Here is an 18920-nt window from a genome sequence, read left to right on the forward strand (position 1 = left end):
TTCCAAATCTCTAGAGGCTGCTGGATCATTTGCTCTGTTGTTAGCCTTGTGAAAACTGCCACTCGCCCTGACCCTCTCTGAGAGTTTCATGAAATTGCTACAATCGTGCTGTTAAAAGAAATTAAACTCGCCATGGCGAGTTAGGATATAAAAATGCAAGGATCCTTTTAATGATTCCTGAAATCTCAGAGACCCAGAAAGTGAACGATTAAAACTGTGGAATCTCATTCCTGCAGGTAGTAAATTGTTCCTGGAGGTTCTTAAAATTTAAAATGTTTCTTTTTCTTTTACGTTTTACCTTTTTTCTCTATTTCCCTCTCTTTATTTCTCTTTCTGTACCTAATTTGACTCTAATTCACTCTATTTCCTTCTCCATCCTCCTGTTTCCTCTTCAATCCTTAATTCTCATTGATTAAGGTGATAGATCTCAGTCCTGTTATTTATTTCAAGGCCCCATTGACCTTTCCATTCACCAATTGGCGATGGAAACATTTTTTGAGCTAAGTAGTGATGGAATCCAATCCCCACTCTTGAGGCACACCGCAAAATTCCTGTGAAAAGTAGGGCAGACGGTGACATAGTGGTAAGGTCACTGGACTAGTGATCCAGAGAACCAGGCTATTGCTCTGGGGGCATTAGTACACATCCCACCATGGCAGCTGGTGGAATTTGAATTTGGTCAGTAAAATCTGGAAGTGAAAACTAATCTCAGTAATGGTGACCATGAAACTACCATCAATTGTTGTAAAAACCCATCTGGCTCACTAATGCCCTTTAGGGAAGGAAATCTTAACTGTTTTGGCCTACGTGTGACTCCAGACCCACAGCATGTGGTTGACTTTTAATTGCCCTCTGAAATTAGTATCTTCAAAGCCCAGGAGAGGTCAGTGGTAACACCCTTGCTGCCATCTAGTATGGGTGGGAGTGTTGGGCTTTACACTACACAACACTCCTTGGAGCTTCAAAAACTGAGTGGAACTTGGATTATTTGTAAAAGTGATATTGAAGCTGTTGGGTTCCTGTAGCAACCTAAAGGGAAGGAAACCTGTCGTCATTACCCGGTCTTGTCAATATATGACTCTAGTCCCACACAAATGTGTTTAACTCTTAACTCTGGAAGTGGCCTAGAAGCTATTCAGTTGTATCAAACTTGAGACAACCAGGACTGGGCAATAAACACCAGTCTTGCCTGAGAATGAATGAATTAAAAACCTATTAGCCAAGGTTTCTGGCTGCTAGCCAGCGATTCTTTATGGACATCAGGTAGAGACAGAAATGAGCTTGGCTGTGACACAGTCCATTATCCTGTTGACTATTGCTGATTATGTTCATAGGCCAGGCATCGTCCATATGAGGGAGAACTTGAGTGCTGCTGCATTTTTAAAACTACACTGCAACAGTCAGTGTCTTTAGGAGAGGAGGAAATTCTGGGAGGAAAGATGCCGAAGAAAATACAAAATTGGATATCAATGTTGTCTTCATAACAGCCTCAGCACTTCAGAAGTAACGTATTATGAATGAAGGAAATAATTTGCAATGATAAAGTGCCTTTGATAAACACAGGACACTGGGTGCACTTTATAGCCAGTGAAGCCCTTTTTAATACGTGATTACTGTTGTGATGTAGGAAGCGACATGTGCCCACAGCAATGTGACAAAGACCAATTATAGTGATGTTAGCTGAGGGATAAATATTGGTCAACTCCCCTGTCCACGCAGCACCTCAGACAATATAGCATTTCCTCAGTACTGCACTGAAGTGTCAGCCTAGATTTTGTGCTCAAGTCTCCAGTATGGAACTTGAACTCAACCTTCTGAGTCTTGAGGGGAGAGTGCTATCCACTGAGCCATGGCTAGCACTAATTTTATGTGTAGAGTTTTGAGTTGTTTTAATGTAACAGTGCTCTGTATAAGTGGATGTATTTATTTTGTTGATTGTCCTTAACCTACTGGGAATTTCTATAACATGAAGTATTTGTGATGCCGAGCCATCAAGCATCGACAGCTGTACTTAAACCTTCGATGGCAAGACCTGATTGTGTCACATCATTGCTCCCAAACCCCTATTTGAAACTTTATACTTGTGTATTGACTTTCTTTGTTATTTTTAGAGTACATTTGACAATCCGGAATGGTTTTATCGGCATGTGGACATGCATGGACAGTGCACAGACAAAGAAACTCTTCCTAACAAAAATGAAGCCATTTCGTGTTGCTGGAAAGGTGGGAGATGCAGATAATTGGAGCAAGTAACAAAGTTGGCACTTTAATTCTGGACTCTTGAGTGTCCTCTGAACCTCATTTGTGGTCAGCTGTCGGGTTTATTTAAGTCGTTGTTTTAAACTAAATAGGTAGAGATTGCAGATTTATCATTTTTACTGAAAACAAAGTGCTGGCAATACTCAACAGGTCTGGCGGCATCTGGAGAGGGAAACAGTTAATGCTTTCTCCGCAGATGCTGCCAGACCTGTGTATTTTTGCCTTTTTCTGTTTTTATTTCAGATTTCCAGCATCCGCAGTACTTTTGTTTTTCATGTTGCTGGGCCACAGCTTCCTGCAGCCAAGTGCAGCTGACCTGCTTCCCAGTTCTGCACTGGCGTGCCTCTTACCCAGGAGCGAATTAAGTATGTACCACAGCAGCTGTAAATGATGGCCTTGCCCTCCCCGCAGCCCTGTGAGATTCTCCCGAACCTCACCGAGTACATACCCAGAGCATTGTGTCATGACATGCAAACCAAACCCACTGTAACCAACTCTCTCTGCCTCCGTGGCCTTGTTTACAGCCATTGTAGCACTCAAGATTAAAGGGTTACATTTGTCATTGAGTTTTAAATCACTTACTTAAATAATAAATAGTGAAAGGCCCCATGAGACTCTTTCACAAAAGATCTGGGGAATTTGCCCTGGTATCCTGATCAATATTTATCCTGCAACTAACACCTTAAAAAAATATCTGGTAATTTATCACATTGCTGTTTTTGGAATCTTGCTGTGTGCCAATTGCCTGTCATATTTCTTTCAACAATGACTTTACTTCAAATGTACTTCATTAGTTGTAAACAGCTTTGGAGTGTGAAAGTCCCATACATTTTGTTTTGTTCTCTCCATCATGAATGGTCTGTTTAAATTTAAAAAGTGCTTAGGAACACATGAATGCAGCATTTCTTGTTACTGCACTGAAGTGTCCACTTACATTATGTGCTTGCATCCCAGAATAGAGGCTGATCTTCTGAAGCAAGAGTGCAACTAACTGAGCCAAAATGACTGACAGCAGGAAGAATTGTTTTGTAGGATAATGTGTTTGCAGCTTGATGCATGGGAAGTGTTTTTCTTTCCCTTCTCCCAACATGGTCATGGAATAATTGGCATGGGCAAGGAAGGCTGAATGGCCCTCTCCTGTGCTGTAAGATTGTAGGAAAACAAATACATTTTTGTTCTGTTACCCTCCCAAGATTTAATGAACAAACTATTTCTAAACTTTTTTTCTATTTTATTAATACACTAGGTTGTGGTGCTACATTTAAGATCAAGTTTAAACTTCGGGAGCACCTGCGGAGTCATACACAGGAGAAGGTTGTGTCCTGCCCCAACTGTGGAGGGATGTTTTCTAACAACACCAAATTCTATGACCATGTCCGCCGGCAGACCTCCATTGAACGTATGTGCAACTGAATAGTTAATTTTTAAAAATATATTGACTTTAGCGCCTTGTTTTGGAGAGTCTCAACAAAGTTTCTGATCGCTATTTGGTGCATGTGTGTGGAAGTGGGATGTATCGAGGATAGGATGTCAAATGAGATGTTTTCTGTGGTCGAATATCCTTCTGCCATCAACAATTTCACTGGTGAAGAATGACCACTTGGCTTGTATGCTACAGAACCTTCTATTTGTTTCCATTCACCCCTACCATCCATAGATGGGGTAAAATGCAGGGGTACTGGGTCTCTATTATGTTAACTTCTGATGACATAACTTAGCTGACATATGAAGAGATGAGCAAACGATTTCTGATGTTTTAATGCATCCCAATGCTGAAGCAAGGGTTGTTCCATGTAGATAGATTCTCACATCTGTTGAGAATCTGAGTTTGGTTGCTCCTGTTGTATTATTGAAAGAAAGACTGACTTGCATTTCTATAGCTCCTTATGTGACCACAGGGCACCCCAAAGTGCTTTATATCAATTAAGTGCTTTTGAAGTATAGTGTGTGCTTTAACTAGGAAATGCAATGGGTGAAGATAAAGGATTGCGTAACACTGTTTTGAAGAAGAACACGGGACTTCTCAACAATGTCAGAACTAATATTAACCCTCTATCAACATCACTAAAAACAGATTATCTGCTTGATACCCCATTGGGATCTTACTGTACCCACATTAGCTGCTGCATTTCCTACATTACAATTACATGTACAATGGAAAGAAAGACTTGCATTCATATAGTAAATATCTTTCATAAAATCAAGGCCTCCTGGAGCACTTAATAGCTAATGAAGTACTTCTGTACACCCTGCTATAGTGTTGATTGAGGAATAAATATTGGCCAGGGCATCAAGGATAACTCCTTGCTCTGCTTCAACATAATGCATTGTGATCATTTACGTACACCTGAAAGAGCAAACAGGCTTGATTTAATGCCTCAGCCCTTCCAACAGCATAGCATTCTCTCACTACCGGAGTGCCAGTCCAGATGGAGTGGGAGTTAAACCGACAATTTGCTGACACAGAGGTGAGAGTGCTACCCACTGAGTCATGACTATGTCAGATGGGTTGCATAGAATTTACAGCACAGAATTGGGGTACTCGGCCTAACTGGTCTATGCTGGTGTTTGTGTTTCACACGAGCCCCCTCCCCACCCTCACTCTAGCAGCCTGTAGGCTTAACTTCTGCTTGTTGCCATATTTCTGAGATTAAGAGCCCAGAAAGTGGCACTGTGATCCTACCATTTGTGATCAGAATGCCTTAGGACTCCAGTGACCTGGCTTTTCTCATTCCTACAATTCACCCCTGTTATATGAAGAGTACCTTGAGCATGCACTCGCAGCACTAGATGGCAGTCTGTTCCGTAGGAAACTGCAGTTCTTATAAAGCTGTTCCTAAAGTATATCTAAACTTTTTTGAAGCATATTTCCCCCTGCTCCCATCCTCTTCTGGTTTTGCACAAAATAAATTTTCCACATTAACCTTATTTTTGATTTATAAATGTTGATTATGCTGACTATCACTTGCCTGTCTGTCTCTCTTCACTGGGATATTTGAACCACAAGCCCTTCTACTTCATTAATTTCATACATGTTGCTGTCCTTATTGCTTTTTTTTTGCCATATGTGTACCAGGCAATGACCATCTCCAGCAAGAGAGAATCTAACATCCTTCCCTTAACGTTCAGTGGCATTATCATCGCTGGGGATCATCACTGACTGGATTGGACTAGCTAAGCAAATATTGTGGTTGCAAGAATAGGTCAGAAGCTAGGAATTCTGGCGAGTAACTCATCTGACTCCACAAAGCCTATCCACCATCTACAAGGCACAAGTCAGGAGTGTGATGGAATACTCTCCACTTGCCTGGATGAGTGTAGCTCAAACAACACCCAAGAAGTTCGACACCATTCAGGACAAAGCAGCCCATTTGATTGGCACTCCATCCGGCACCTTAAATATTTACTCCCTCTACCATCGACGCACAGTGGCAGCAGTGTGTACCATACACAAGATGCACTGCAGCAGCTTGCTAAGTCTCCTTCCAAACTCATAACCCCTACCACCTAGAAGAACAAGGGCAGCAGGTGCATGGGGACACCACCGTCAAGTCACACACCATCCTGAATTAGAACTATATCACTGTACCTTCACTGTCTCTGGGTCAAAGTCCTGGAACTTCCTCCTTAACAGTACTGTGAAGGCGACTCACCAACACCTTCTCAAGGGCAATTAGGAATGGACAAGAAATGCTGGCCTTACCAGCAACGAGTATATCCCAAGAACAAATTAAGAAAAAATCATTTTCAATATCTTGGTCGTCAAAACTCTACCTGAATATCACTGCAGAGATCATTGCATTGAATGTTGACGTATATCTCCATTGTCTATGGCCTTTTATCATTGCGAGCTTGAGCAGTGAGTGCTGGAAGCTATTAAAAGGTGGTGTCTGGCTGACATGCCCCCCCGCTCCCTGGCCCTCAAACTACCACTCCAAGCTCAGCCAGTTCAGGCTAATGACATGTTTTTGCATCTTTGGACTACAGAGCTGGAAAACTTAGGAAACTTGTAACTTTTTAACAAATGCGCATGCCCGATCTTTGCACAGCCTGCTACTGTTGATGTGTTGAGTCTACCTCAGGAATGTAACATGATGTCAGACGGCTCTTGCCTTCAAAAAGCATCTTCCTCACACTATTGGAGAAGGCTGTGATTGTGTGGCAGTGAAACCACCCTATGAGTGGACCTAAGTTAGTCTTTCTTTGCCAACACCCAGCCTTTAAATACCATTCTTGCATTAAACTGATTAGCAGGTGATTTGTTGAATTTGTTTTGCTTCTTCCACTCCACTCTTTTTAGTTTACTGTTAAGGCAGTGTCAAAAGATCACTGGCTTCTGTGAGAGTGAGGAGTGGAACAAAACAGCAGTTTGTTAACACGGGGGATGGAAGAGTTACTCAGTAAAAGTACTGAAAGCTAAAAACATAAATATTAAGAATGATCCTTGAACCCTACACTGGTTTATATTTAATTATATTTGACATTGTTTAATTTTAGAGAAGACCTTTCCCTGTCAGCACTGTGACAAGCAGTTCGCCAACGAGAGGCTGCTACGGGACCATGTACGAAATCACGGTAGGGTGCATCAGTGCATTTGTTAATGATTGCAAAGGCCAAAGGATGTTATGTGTTGTTGCATTCTGTTCTTCAGTGCTCTGAGGGTCACAGGTCATGTTTTTATTATGGAGTGCTGCCCTCCCCTGCCTGACTATGATGGTGATGCCCTAAGGTAAACGAGCCTCTGTAGGATGCAAACAGAGAGTCATGGAGTTATATAACACAGAATCGTGCCCTTTGGTTCATCGTGTCCGTGCCTGCCACCAAGTACCTATCTATTCTAATCCCATTTTCCAACACTTAGCCCCTAGACCTGTATGCTATGGCATTTCAAGTGCTTATCTAAATACTTCTTAAATGTTATGACGGGTCCTGCCTCTGCCATCCCCTCAGGCAGTGTATTCCAGATTCCAGCTACCTTCGCAGTGAAAAAAATTTTCCTCAAATCCCCTCTAAACCTCCTCCCCTTTATCTTAAATCGTTGCCCCCGGTTATCAACACCTCCGCTAAGGGGAAAAGTTTCTTTCTATCTACCCTATCTATGATCCTCATAATTTTGCATACCTCTATCAGGTCCCACCTCAGCTTTCTCTGCTCCAAGGTAAACAACCCTAGCCTATCCAGTCTCTCTTCATAGCTGAAATGCTCCAGCCCAGCCATCATCCTGGTGAATCTCCTCTGCACCCTCTCCAGTGCAATCGCATCCTTCCTATATGTGGCGACTAGTACTGCACACAGTACTCACCTGTGGCCTAACTAGCTTTTTATACAGCTCCAACATAACCTTCCTGCTCTTTTTTCTATGCCTTGGCTAATAAAGGCAAGTATCCCATATGCCTTCTTAACCACTTTATCTACATGTGCTGCTACCTTCAGGGATCTATGGACAAGTACACCAAGGTCCCTTTGATCTTCTACTTCCTAGGGCCCTACCATTCATTGTGTATTCCCTTGCTGTGTTAGTCCTCCCAAAATGCATCACCTCACACTTCTCAGGATTAAATTTCATTTGCCACTGCTCTGCCCATCTTACCAGCCTATCTACATCATCCTATAATCTAAGGCTTTCCTCCTCTCTGTTTACAACACCACCAATTTTCATGTCATCTTCAAACTTACTGATCATACCTCCTATATTCACGTCTAAATCCTTAATGTACACTACAAACAGCAAGAGTCCCAGCATCCCTGTGGTACACCACTTGTCACTTTCAATCGCAACAACAACCTTCGACAATCACCCTCTGCCTCCTGCCACTAAGCCAGTTTTGGGTCCAAATTGCCCTAGATCCCATGGGCTCTTACCTTTTTGACCGTTCTCCCATGGGGGACCTTGTCAAAAGCCTTATTGAAGTTCGTGTAGACTACATCAATTGCACTGCCCTCATCTACACAACTAGTCACCTCCTCGAAAAATTCAATCAAATTTGTCAGACAAGATCTCCCCCTGCCAAAGCCATGCTGACTATCCCTGATTAAATCCTGCCTCTCCGAGTGGAGATTAATCTTGTCCTTTAGAATTTTTTCCAATAGCTTCCCTGCCCATTGATGTTAGACTCACTGGCCTGTAATTACCTGGTTTATCACTACTACCCTTCTTGAATAATGTTACCTCGTTCGCTGTCCTCCAGTCCTCAGACACCTCTCTGTAGCTAGAGAGGATTTGAAAATTATTGTCAGAATTCCTGCAATCTCCTCTCTGGCCTCACATAGCAGCCTGGGATACATCTCATCTGGGCCTGGGGATTTATCCACTTTTAAGCCTGCTAAAACTGCTAATACCTCCTCCCTTTCAATGCTAATTTGTTCAAGCATATTACAGTCTCCCTCCCTATTTATGCACCTAAATCGTCCTTCTCCATAATGAACACAGATGAAAAGTAATCATTCAAAACCTCACCTACTTCCTCCGGCTCCACACGCATTGCCACTTTGGCCCCTAATGGGCCCTACTCTTTCCCTGGTTAACCTCTTGCCCTTAATATATTTATGAAATGCCTTGGGATTTTCTTTTATCTTGCCCACCAATGTATTTTCATGCCCCCCTCTTCACTCTCCTAATTACTTTTTTAAGTACCCCCCTACACTTTCTATACTGCTGTAGGTTTCCGTTTTCAGCCCTCTATATCTGCCATAAGCCTTTTTTTTCCTTATCCAATCCTCTATGCCCCTTGATATCTAGGATTCCTGGAATTGTTGGTCTTACCTTTCACCTTTACGGGAACATATTGGCCTTGAATTCTCACTATTTTCTTTTTGAATGACTCCCACTGGTCTGATGTAGACTTTCCTACAAATTGCTGCTCCCAGTCCACTTTGGCCAGATCCTGTCTTATCATATTGAAATTGGCCTTCCCCCCAATTCAGGACCTTTATTTCCAGTCCATCTTTGTCCTTTTCCATAACTACCTTAAGTCTTACAGAGTTATGGTCACTATCCCCGAAATGCTCTCCCACTGACACTCCATTTGCCACTGTTCTATCCAGTCACTTAACTTATTAATGTCTGTCATTTTACACTTATAAATCCACTGCTTACAATGCTGCCTGTCTTTCTTGTCATCAGCAAATTTGGATATGTGGCTCTCTATTCCGTTATCTAAATTATTAGTAAATACAATCAATAGTTGAGGCCCCAACGAACGTTCCTTGCAGGACACCACTAGTCACTTTCAGCCGTTTAGAGTGCATGCCTATTATCCCTCTTCCTGCAGCACAACAATTTCCTAACTAATTTTCCTTCTGTTCCATGAGCTTCCTCTTTAACTATCACTCTCTTATGAGGATCTTTAGTACAAATGCCTGTTGGAAGTTCATATAAATAACATGCACAAACATGCCCCTGTCCACTACTTCTGTCATGAAATAAAAACAGAAAATGCTGGAAATGCAGGTCTGGACGGGTAGATGGCTCACCCATCCTAGGAAGGAAAGTTGGCTGGGAGCCGACTCGCTCTGTGCAAGCCCACCCCGCAGCCATAATATGCTGTTGGTGGGCTAAATTGTCTGACAGTGGGACTTCCACCCCTTACTGGGGAAGAAGTCCTGCCTTCAAGAGCTTTTCAACCAATTGGATTGGCTGGTAGCTTCAGCAGTCCCGACGCAGCTAGCAGTGAGTGCTGCCGGGACTGCAACCAGTCCCAAGAGGAAGGTCTAATAAATTCCAGAGTGAGGCACGTCCAGGGTATGGGGCACGGAGAGTTTTGCCAGTTTAGGCAGCGGGGTGATTGTGTGGAATTTGGAAAGCAGGTGGCTAGGAAGGAAGAGGAGTGTACTAACCTAGGGAGGAGTGCCCCTAGTGTGCAAAGGTAAACCCCGCCCCCCCCCCCCCGCCGAAGATAGTAACCATCCCCCTCCCCTTTCTGCCCTTTTTAAAAACTTTTTTTAAAAAAACAGGCTTCTACCTATGTCTGCCTGCCCACGGCAACCATATTATGGTGTGGGCAGTGGATTATCGGGATCAATTGGCTTTTGGCTTGTTAACCAGCTCAGTTGGCCCTTAATTATTTATTTACGTATGGCTGATTTCAGCACCTGCCCACTTACCATGTCATGGGTGTGAGCTCGGGAATGGGCTGGGTGCCTGCCCTACTTTACATGCCCCCTGCCGGAAACAAGCCTGGCAGGGTTATGTGAAATCCAGCCCAATATTTCAGATCTGTGACCTTTCATCAGGACTGCACTACTTTAGTCACCTCTTCAGAAAATTCATGCTGGATCTCTCTGGTCGGGTGAAAATTTTCAAGGTGTTCAGTCACCCTATCATTAATTGTAGACCAGGCTTGTCCAGCCTTTTCACTTGGGGGCGGGTGGGGCACATTTTCATTTCCGATTAGCAAAATTTTGGAAAATAAGGCTTGGCACAACATTAAACATGAATCTCAAAGTAAAGTTGAGGTATGAAGAAAAGAAACAACTTGCTGGCAACAATAAAGGAATATCAAAGCAATAAACTGATAATTAAAAAAGAGTAATTAATATAGATCAGCGTTAGAGTGTGAGAGGGACAGAGTCTTTTTGTATGGCCAACTCCCAATTTCTTGATGCTCACTTACTCGCCCTCACCCACTGTGAGTGGGTGTGATTATGTGTTGGTGTGTAGAGGTGAGGATGAGTGGGAATCCTGAGATTGCGATTGAGCCCAGACACAAACACACTCCCACACTCACTAACATGCTATCCCACACTCACTCACTCTCTCTCCCTCTCTCCCCCACAGTCTCACTCACACTCTTCCACACTCACTCTCTCTCTCCCACAGTCACTCGGTCATCTCTTTTGTACACTCACTCAGTCACACAAACTCTCTCTCCCCCACATCCGTGCACACTCACTCTCCCCCACACTCTCTCTCCCACACACCCATGCACACTCACTCTCTTCGACACTCATTTGCATTCTCTCTCTCCCCCACATGCGCTCTCTCTCTCTTTCCCTCTCTCTTTCTCTCGCCCACACTAATTCACACTCTTGCTCCCTACCTTCAGGCAAAGTGTCTTTTCACCCCCACCATGCGTGCGTCACTGCATTCAGCCTCTTCATGCCCAGCAGCCAGCCTCTCTTTCCCCCACCTAGCCAGCAGCTAGCCTCTCTCTCTCTCTCTCTCTCTCTTCACACCCAGCCTGGCAGCCAGACGCTCTGTCCCACGCCTGTTAGCCCGCCTCTCTGTCCCAAACTGGGCCCGGCAGCCAGCCTATTTGTCCTCCAGCCAGCCCAGCATCCAGCCCTTCTCTCCCCCACACCTGGCCCAGCAGCCAGACTCTGGCCCATGCCCAGCAGCCAGACTCTCTGTTCCAAACCCAGCACGTCAGCCAGCCTGCCTTCTCTCACCTTTCTTAACTGTCATGTGCACAGTTTTCCAATCTAAGGGAATAGTTCCTGAATCGGGAGAATTTTAGAAGATTACTACCTTTAAAATCCTGGGATGGAGCCCATCTAGTCCTGGGGATTTGTCAATCTTTAGTGCCATTATTTTCTTTGTTACTATGTTACGCTTACATTAATTATGGTGAGTCCATGACCTTAGGTATGCTTGCTTCTTTGTAAGAAAGTTGTGTGTTCAAGCCACACCCAGGACTTAAGCACAAAAATCCATACTGACACTCTAGTGCAGTGCTGAGGAAGTGCTGCACTGTCAGAGGTGCTGTCTTGTGATGAGATGTGAAACGTCTCTCCTCTCAGGTGGGGCTGTTAACTAAACCTGACTCATTACTCATTATTAAATCTGATATGACTTGCTCCTTTGCTTTGTTATTGAAAACCATTCTGAATTCACTGAAGAAATTTGCTACCTTTCAGACAACAGATGCCATGGCATTATTTCAAAGAAGAGCAAAGGAGTTTTCCCCACTGTCCTGGCCAATATTTATCCCTCAATCAATATCACTAAAACAGATGATCTGGCTTTTATCACATTGCTGTCTTGCTGTGCACAAATTGGCTGTCATGCTTCCCATGTTACAATAGTGACTACCCTTCAAAAATTCTTCATTGGCTGTAAAGCACTTTGAGACATCCTGTGATTGTGAAAGGCACAATAGAAATGCAAGTTTTCCTTTCAGATATTTTTTGTAAATATTTTCTATGTTGATTTTGATATCCCTTGTTTCTTTCATTTTCCCATCTGTGGCTCTTACTATCTCTTTTGTCATGTTTTGAAGTTCTTTGTGTCTTTGCCATTCGATTGGATCTGTGCTTTCTTTTGTATTTGTCTATGTTTTTGCTTTTAGCTTGTGCTATTACCTCTTCAGTTATCCATGGGTTTTTTTTGGCAAGTAGAGTTCTTGCCAGTTGTGCATGTAAACTGGTCCTATATCACTTTAGATTATATTTTGAACATCTCCTATTGATCTGCTCTCATTTTACCCCTTAACAGATTGTCCATAGTAAGCTGAGCAATCTCTGTTTCATCCTATTGATGACAGCCTTTCCCAAATCTAGACTCTTAGAAGCTGTTTCAGGTTTCTCCTTTTCAAACACAATGTTGAACAGTATTAACAATACTATGATCAGTATAAATAAATGTTCATGTGCTGTTAGGCTGTTAACCCAATTGAGCTCATGCCTCATTATTAAATCTAATATGGCTTGCTTCTTTGTTGGTTCTAAGACATTTTTTTGCAGAAAATCATCCTGAACAGATTCAGGAAATTTACTACCTTTTTCTTTCTTCATTCATGGGATGTGGGCGTTGCTGGCTAGGCCAGCAATTATTGCCCGTCCCTAACTGCCCTTGAGAAGGCGGTGATGAGCTGCCTCCTTGAACCACAGCACTCCATATGATGTGGGTACAGCCACAGTGCCGTTAGGGAGGGAGTTCCAATTTTGGTTTATCATCCAATCTGCATGGGAGTTAGATCCTCCAATAAAGCCACTTTGCCTTTACCTCATGTCTGTCTAAACTTGTCATTAAAACATTACGCCATCTCATTGCGAATAACAGGGGGCCAATATACAATGCCCACAACAGTCTTAAATTTCTTCTATTCCTATTCTATCCATAAAGTTTCTGCTGCCCGCTCACCTTTCATTATATGATCTCATATTGTTGAAGCAATTTCATCCTTAACCACCAATGCAACTCTTCCCATCCTACCAGATCCCCTATTTTTCCGGTAAACTTTATAATCTGGTGCAGTATATTCAGCTTCCAGTTCTGACTGTCTTGCAGCCATGTTTCAATAATGGCTACCATGCCATACCCAATAAGTTAAATTTGGCCCTGCAGATCATTCAATTTATTCCTTATACATTGTGCAGTTGTATAAAGAACACCTGCATGCAAAATATGAAGATCGATACAGACAATTGGGAGACAGTCGCCAATAGCTGTGACCTCTGAAGGCTCTGAAGAAACGTAAGGCAGGATATTGAGGTCGGCGAGCGGGGGGGCGGGTCCTGCTCGCTGACGCATTAAATTGAGGCCATTTAAAAACTAATTGAACTAGTTAAAGGACTTGCCCGTCTAACCTTAAGGTTGGCGGGCAGGCCAGGAGCCCTGGCAGGCTTCAGAAAAAGTATGAAACCACATCCACGGGCGGGATGAGGTTTCATGTAGGTTTTTAAAAATTTAATAAAAGTTTAATTAAAAGTGATGGACATGTCCCAACTCATGTGACAGTGTCACATAAGGGGACATGTCAGGGAAATTTTATTTTTCTACATTTAACATTTTTAAATTTGGAGCCGATCTCCCTGAGGCAGCACTTAGCCTTAGGTAGACGTGTGCACCCCTTCGCGCGCATGCACAAAAGAGCACACCCTCGGCTTAGGGAATCCCGCCCGCTCAGGGAGCACATAGCGCTTCCTGGCAGACGTAATTGGCCTGCCCACATAAAATGACAGCGCACCCCCGATCAGAGGCGCGTCCGCTCCTGAACTTCCCTCCAATGGGGGGAAAGTTCTGCCCATAAAGCTCAACTGGTTGAGAAGAAGGCTCAAAGTAAATAGAGGTCAATGAATCATGCACCTTCTTGGCCCACTACCCTCCCATGCAGAAAATGCGGCACAGACCATCATGCCCAGGGCGGGGCTCTTGAGCCACCACGTAACGCTTAACACAGAATTGACCACCAAGGCGCAAATGATCATCTCATGAGATGGAAGGCTGCTAAACAAATATTTTGGCCATGATCCCTTGTCAATCTCCTGTGTTCTTCTCACATGTTTTATTTCTTCTAATTTAATTACTTTACATCTTTTAGTTTTTCCTTTGTCTATGGTGTCTAAAGCACAATTTATATTATTATTCTGCTTTCTTCTTTTTCATATGTCTTATAATTATTATTTTCACCTGAGCACCTTTGCTGTCCCACACCCACCACCCTGCCCTAATTATTAGTTTAAAGTTCTTGTGACTGTTCTATCTTTTCTTTTTGCTAGGATCCTGGTCCCAATCCTGCTCCGGTATGTTTCTTTTCTAACCTAATACCAGTACCTGTATCCTGTGAAATGGAACCTCTCTTTCACACACTGCTTTTTCAGCCATGTATTCACCTCCCTAATCTGCTTATCCCTGTGTCAATTTGTAAGTGGCTCAGGTAATAATCCAGAGATAATAACCCTCGAGGTCCTGTTCTTTAATTTAGTTCCTCACTGCTGATATACTCTGAACAAGACCCCTGCCTATTCTTTCCTAGGTTGTTGGTTCCGACATGGGCCAGAACAATTGAAACCTTCCTCTGCATCGTGGAACCCAGAGCTGCCAAAGTAAAAGAAAGACTTTCAATTATAGAATGTCTTTCATGAAGATAAAAGCAAAAAACTGCAGATGCTGGAAATCCAAAACAAAAATAAAAATACCTGGAAAAACTCAGCGGGTCTGACAGCATCTGCAGAGAGGAACACAGTTAACGTTTCGAGTCTGTATGACTCTTCAACAGAACTAAGTAAATGTAGAAAAGAGGTGAAATATAAGCTGGTTTAAGGGGGTGGGGGTAGAGCTGGATAGAGGGCCAGTGATAGGTGGAGATAGTCAAAAGATGTCATAGACAAAAGGACAAAGAGGTGTTGAAGGTGGTGATATTATCTAAGGAATGTGCTAATTAAGGGTAGAAAGCAAGACAAGCAAGGTACAGATAGCCCTAGTGGGGGTGGGGTGAAGGGAAGGGATCGAAATAGGCTAAAAGGTAGAGATAAAACAATGGATGGAAATACATTTAAAAATAATGGAAATAGGTGGGAAAAGAAAAATCTATATAAATTATTGGAAAAAAAGGGGGGATCAAAAAGAGGGTGGGGATGGAGGAGAGAGAACCATGATAGGGTCCCCCTTGTCCTCACTTATCACCCTACCAGCCTCCACATTCAAAGGATCATCCTCCGCCATTTCCGCCAGCTCCAGCATGATGCCACCACCAAACACATTTTCCCTTCACCCCCCCCACCCCCCAAACACACACACCGGCGGCTTTCTGCAGGGGATCGTTCCCTCCGGGACACCCTGCTCCACTCCTCCATCACCCCCTACACCTCAACCCCCTCCAATTGCACCTTCCCATGCAACCGCAGAAGGTGCAAAGCCTGCCCCTTTAATTCCCCTCTCCTCACCGTCCAAGGGCCCAAACACTCCTTTCAAGTGAAGCAACATTTCACTTGCTCTTCCCTCAATTTAGTCTACTGCATTCGTTGTTCCCAATGTGGTTTCCTCTACATTGAAGAGACCAAGCGCAGACTGGTGACCAATTTGCGGAACACCTTCAGTCTGTCTGCAAGCATTACCCAGACCTCCCTGTCGCTTGCCATTTCAACACTCCACCCTGCACTCATGCCCACATGTCAGTCCTTGGCCTGCTGCATTGTTCCAGTGAAGTTCAACGCAAACTGGAGGAACAGCACCTCATCTTCCGACTAGGCACTTTACAGCCTTCCGGACTAAATATTGTTCAACAATTTTAGATCATGAACTCTCTCCTCCATCCCCACCTCCTTTCCAATCCCCCCTTTTTCTTTCCAATAATTTATATAGATTTTTCTTTTCCCACCTATTTCCATTATTTTTAAATGTATTTCCATCCATTATCTTATCTCTACCTTTTAGGCTATTTCGATTCCTTTCCTTCACCCACCCCACCCCCACTAGGGCTATCTGTACCTTGCTTGTCCTGCTTTTTACCCTTAATTAGCACATTCCTTAAATAATATCACCACTTTCAACACCTCTTTGTCCTTTTGTCTATGACATCTTTTGACTATCTCCACCTATCACTGGCCCTCTATCCAGTTCTACCCCCGCCCCCTTAAATCAGCTTATATTTCACCTCTTTTCTATTTTTACTTAGTTCTGTTGAAGAGTCATATGGACTCGAAATGTTAACTCTGTTCCCCTCCACAGATGCTGCCAGACCTGCTGAGTTTTTCCAGGTATTTTTATTTTTGTTATGCCTTTCATGACCTTGGGATGCTTCACAGCCAAGTTGTAATGTAGTAAATGTAGCAGCTATTTCGCACAGCACAAGGTCCCACAAACTACAATACGATTATGAGCAGATCACCTGTTTTTAATGACATTTGGTGAGGGATAAATATTGGCCTGGAATTTGGGGAGGGCGCCCATTTTTTATTAGACTAATGCCAAGGCATTTTGTATCTCCACCTGACAGGGCAGATGCAACCTAAATTTTAACACCTGATCCAAAAGGCAGCACCTCAGACAGTGCAACCCTACCCAAGTACTGTACTGAAGTATCAGCCAGACCATTTCCTTTTACGTTTTGGATTTTGATGCCAGGGAACATTATGATCTCCCTGATTTTGCTTAAAATATGCTATCACAGACCCTGTATGGACAATGGTCAATATTTTACCATATGACCCCAAAGAGAAATTTCAATGGAAACGCTCTTCTGGATATTGTCAGAGGTACTGAATTGGCACCCTTGCTCTCTCCGTTGCTGTTGATCATGAGATGCGTTAGTATTTGAATCTATAATTTAGTTTGTTAATCATTTTGTAAAACAACTTTTCTCAGTGAAGAAATGCAGCTATCTAAGAATCAATTTATTGCTGCACTGAAGCATTGAATGTTTCCTCCTGCCACCTTTTAACCCCTGCTATTCCACCCATGTCTACAGAATCCCAGATCCTTCATCTCATAGTTGAAGCTAGATCCTTTCACATAAGGGGATAGAAGGGGGGGAGAAAGAAGCTAAGAAGGGAAAATAATTAAAAAGAGGCAGTCTTTTGACTTTTGTCTTATAATACTTTGTACTCAGTAAAAAGCTATCTTCTTTAACAGTTTACTTTGTGTTTTTGTTTGCCAGTGAACCAATTTAAGTGCCCACTCTGCGACATGACCTGCACTACTTTCTCCTCGTTAAGGACACATATCAAATTCCGCCACTGTGATGAGAGACCGTATGGGTGTGACTTCTGTGAGAACAGGTTGTGTTGTGTTTGTTGTTCAGATTGCCACTTTATTGTGTAAACAAACTGATTGCAAAGTATGTAAAGAAAAGTATTGGTCCAAATTTCTAGGTACTGTAATCAGGAATAAAGTGATGACTTTATTTTGTTATATTCCTATCTGTATGTTATCCTTGTTACGACACAGCATTTGGTGAAGCGGACCACAATGACCTAACCCTTGCAGTAGGATATTTTTTTGGAGGGCACAACACGACTGATCCAAGCATCAGAATTGCATCTTCAGAAGCCCGGCTGCCTGCTCAATGGTTTTCCTAGTGAGAAGGTGACATTGGTTATATCACCTCTGTGCTTTTGTCTAGCCTATTGTGAAGAGGTCTGTTACTGTTTCCTCAAGGTTTTCCCTTGTTCCTAAGATCCATCCACAGGCTTTTTGGGGTTACAGTGAAAATCTGAGGCAGCCTGGACTGGCAGAGGATGAAGGAGTCATGGCAGCTGCCAGGAAAGCAAACACACACATGAGGCTCTTGCTCTGTCTGCAAGCTAGTTGGATATTGAGGGAGTGGAAGCTCTTCCTATTGATGGATCTCACTGGCTGGTCGCTGGATGTGTTGATGGCCTTAAAGGTGGAATCAAAAATGCCCTGCCCCTAGGGGAGCGGCCAATAGTGGCAAAACCCTTTGCCCTCTGTCCCTGTGAGGTTGTGTCTGTCATTAAATGAATGTGCTGTCCAGCTCTGGCAAAGAGGAAATCAGTAACCTGTAAGATGCAGTGGAGTGTTCCCGCTTGCGAGATGCCACAAAGGCCCACAGCAGAGCCAGAAGTGAGGACGTTCAAGGCCACTGGAAGGGCATGGCCCATGCTGGGAGGTCTTCAGTGTGGGGGTCACATCTGCCTGGAAAGGCGCAGTCTCCTGCAGTAGATCTTATGATGAGGGTATAACCCACATTCCTTATTGCCCCGTCTTTCCTCCCCTCTGCCCTCCTGCTGCTCAGTCTTCCAAATTTGGTTGATCTTCATCGTCACCCAATCTGAGGACCGTTCTTCCTTCTAGGCAGATAGCTACCCAACTGCTCTTCTGTCCTGCAGTGGCAGTGAGATGCCAACGTTGTTCAATGCTCAGGTGCTGAGTGTCCACTCTCTGCCATCTGTGCAGCGCCTTACCAAGAGCTGAGTTACTCCCCCACCGCTCCTTACCCCACTGGTCCTTTTATGAAGTCAGAATGATGATCTGGGGCAAC

General features: G+C 43.5%; 1 protein-coding gene across 2 annotated transcripts in view; it reads left to right on the forward strand.

The window, feature by feature from the left end:
* The window catches only part of zgc:112083, a 30898-nt gene that overhangs the window by 3028 nt on the left and 8950 nt on the right, over positions 1–18920 (forward strand). For both annotated transcript variants that reach the window (XM_041211995.1, XM_041211996.1), the window contains exons 4-7: positions 2112–2223; positions 3506–3658; positions 6757–6834; positions 17577–17697. In XM_041211995.1, coding sequence (XP_041067929.1) covers positions 2112–2223; positions 3506–3658; positions 6757–6834; positions 17577–17697 — 464 coding nt within the window. The remainder of the gene's footprint in view (positions 1–2111; positions 2224–3505; positions 3659–6756; positions 6835–17576; positions 17698–18920) is intronic.

Source organism: Carcharodon carcharias, chromosome 18 (genome assembly GCF_017639515.1).
Source record: "Carcharodon carcharias isolate sCarCar2 chromosome 18, sCarCar2.pri, whole genome shotgun sequence".
NCBI classification, from domain to species: domain Eukaryota; kingdom Metazoa; phylum Chordata; class Chondrichthyes; order Lamniformes; family Lamnidae; genus Carcharodon; species Carcharodon carcharias.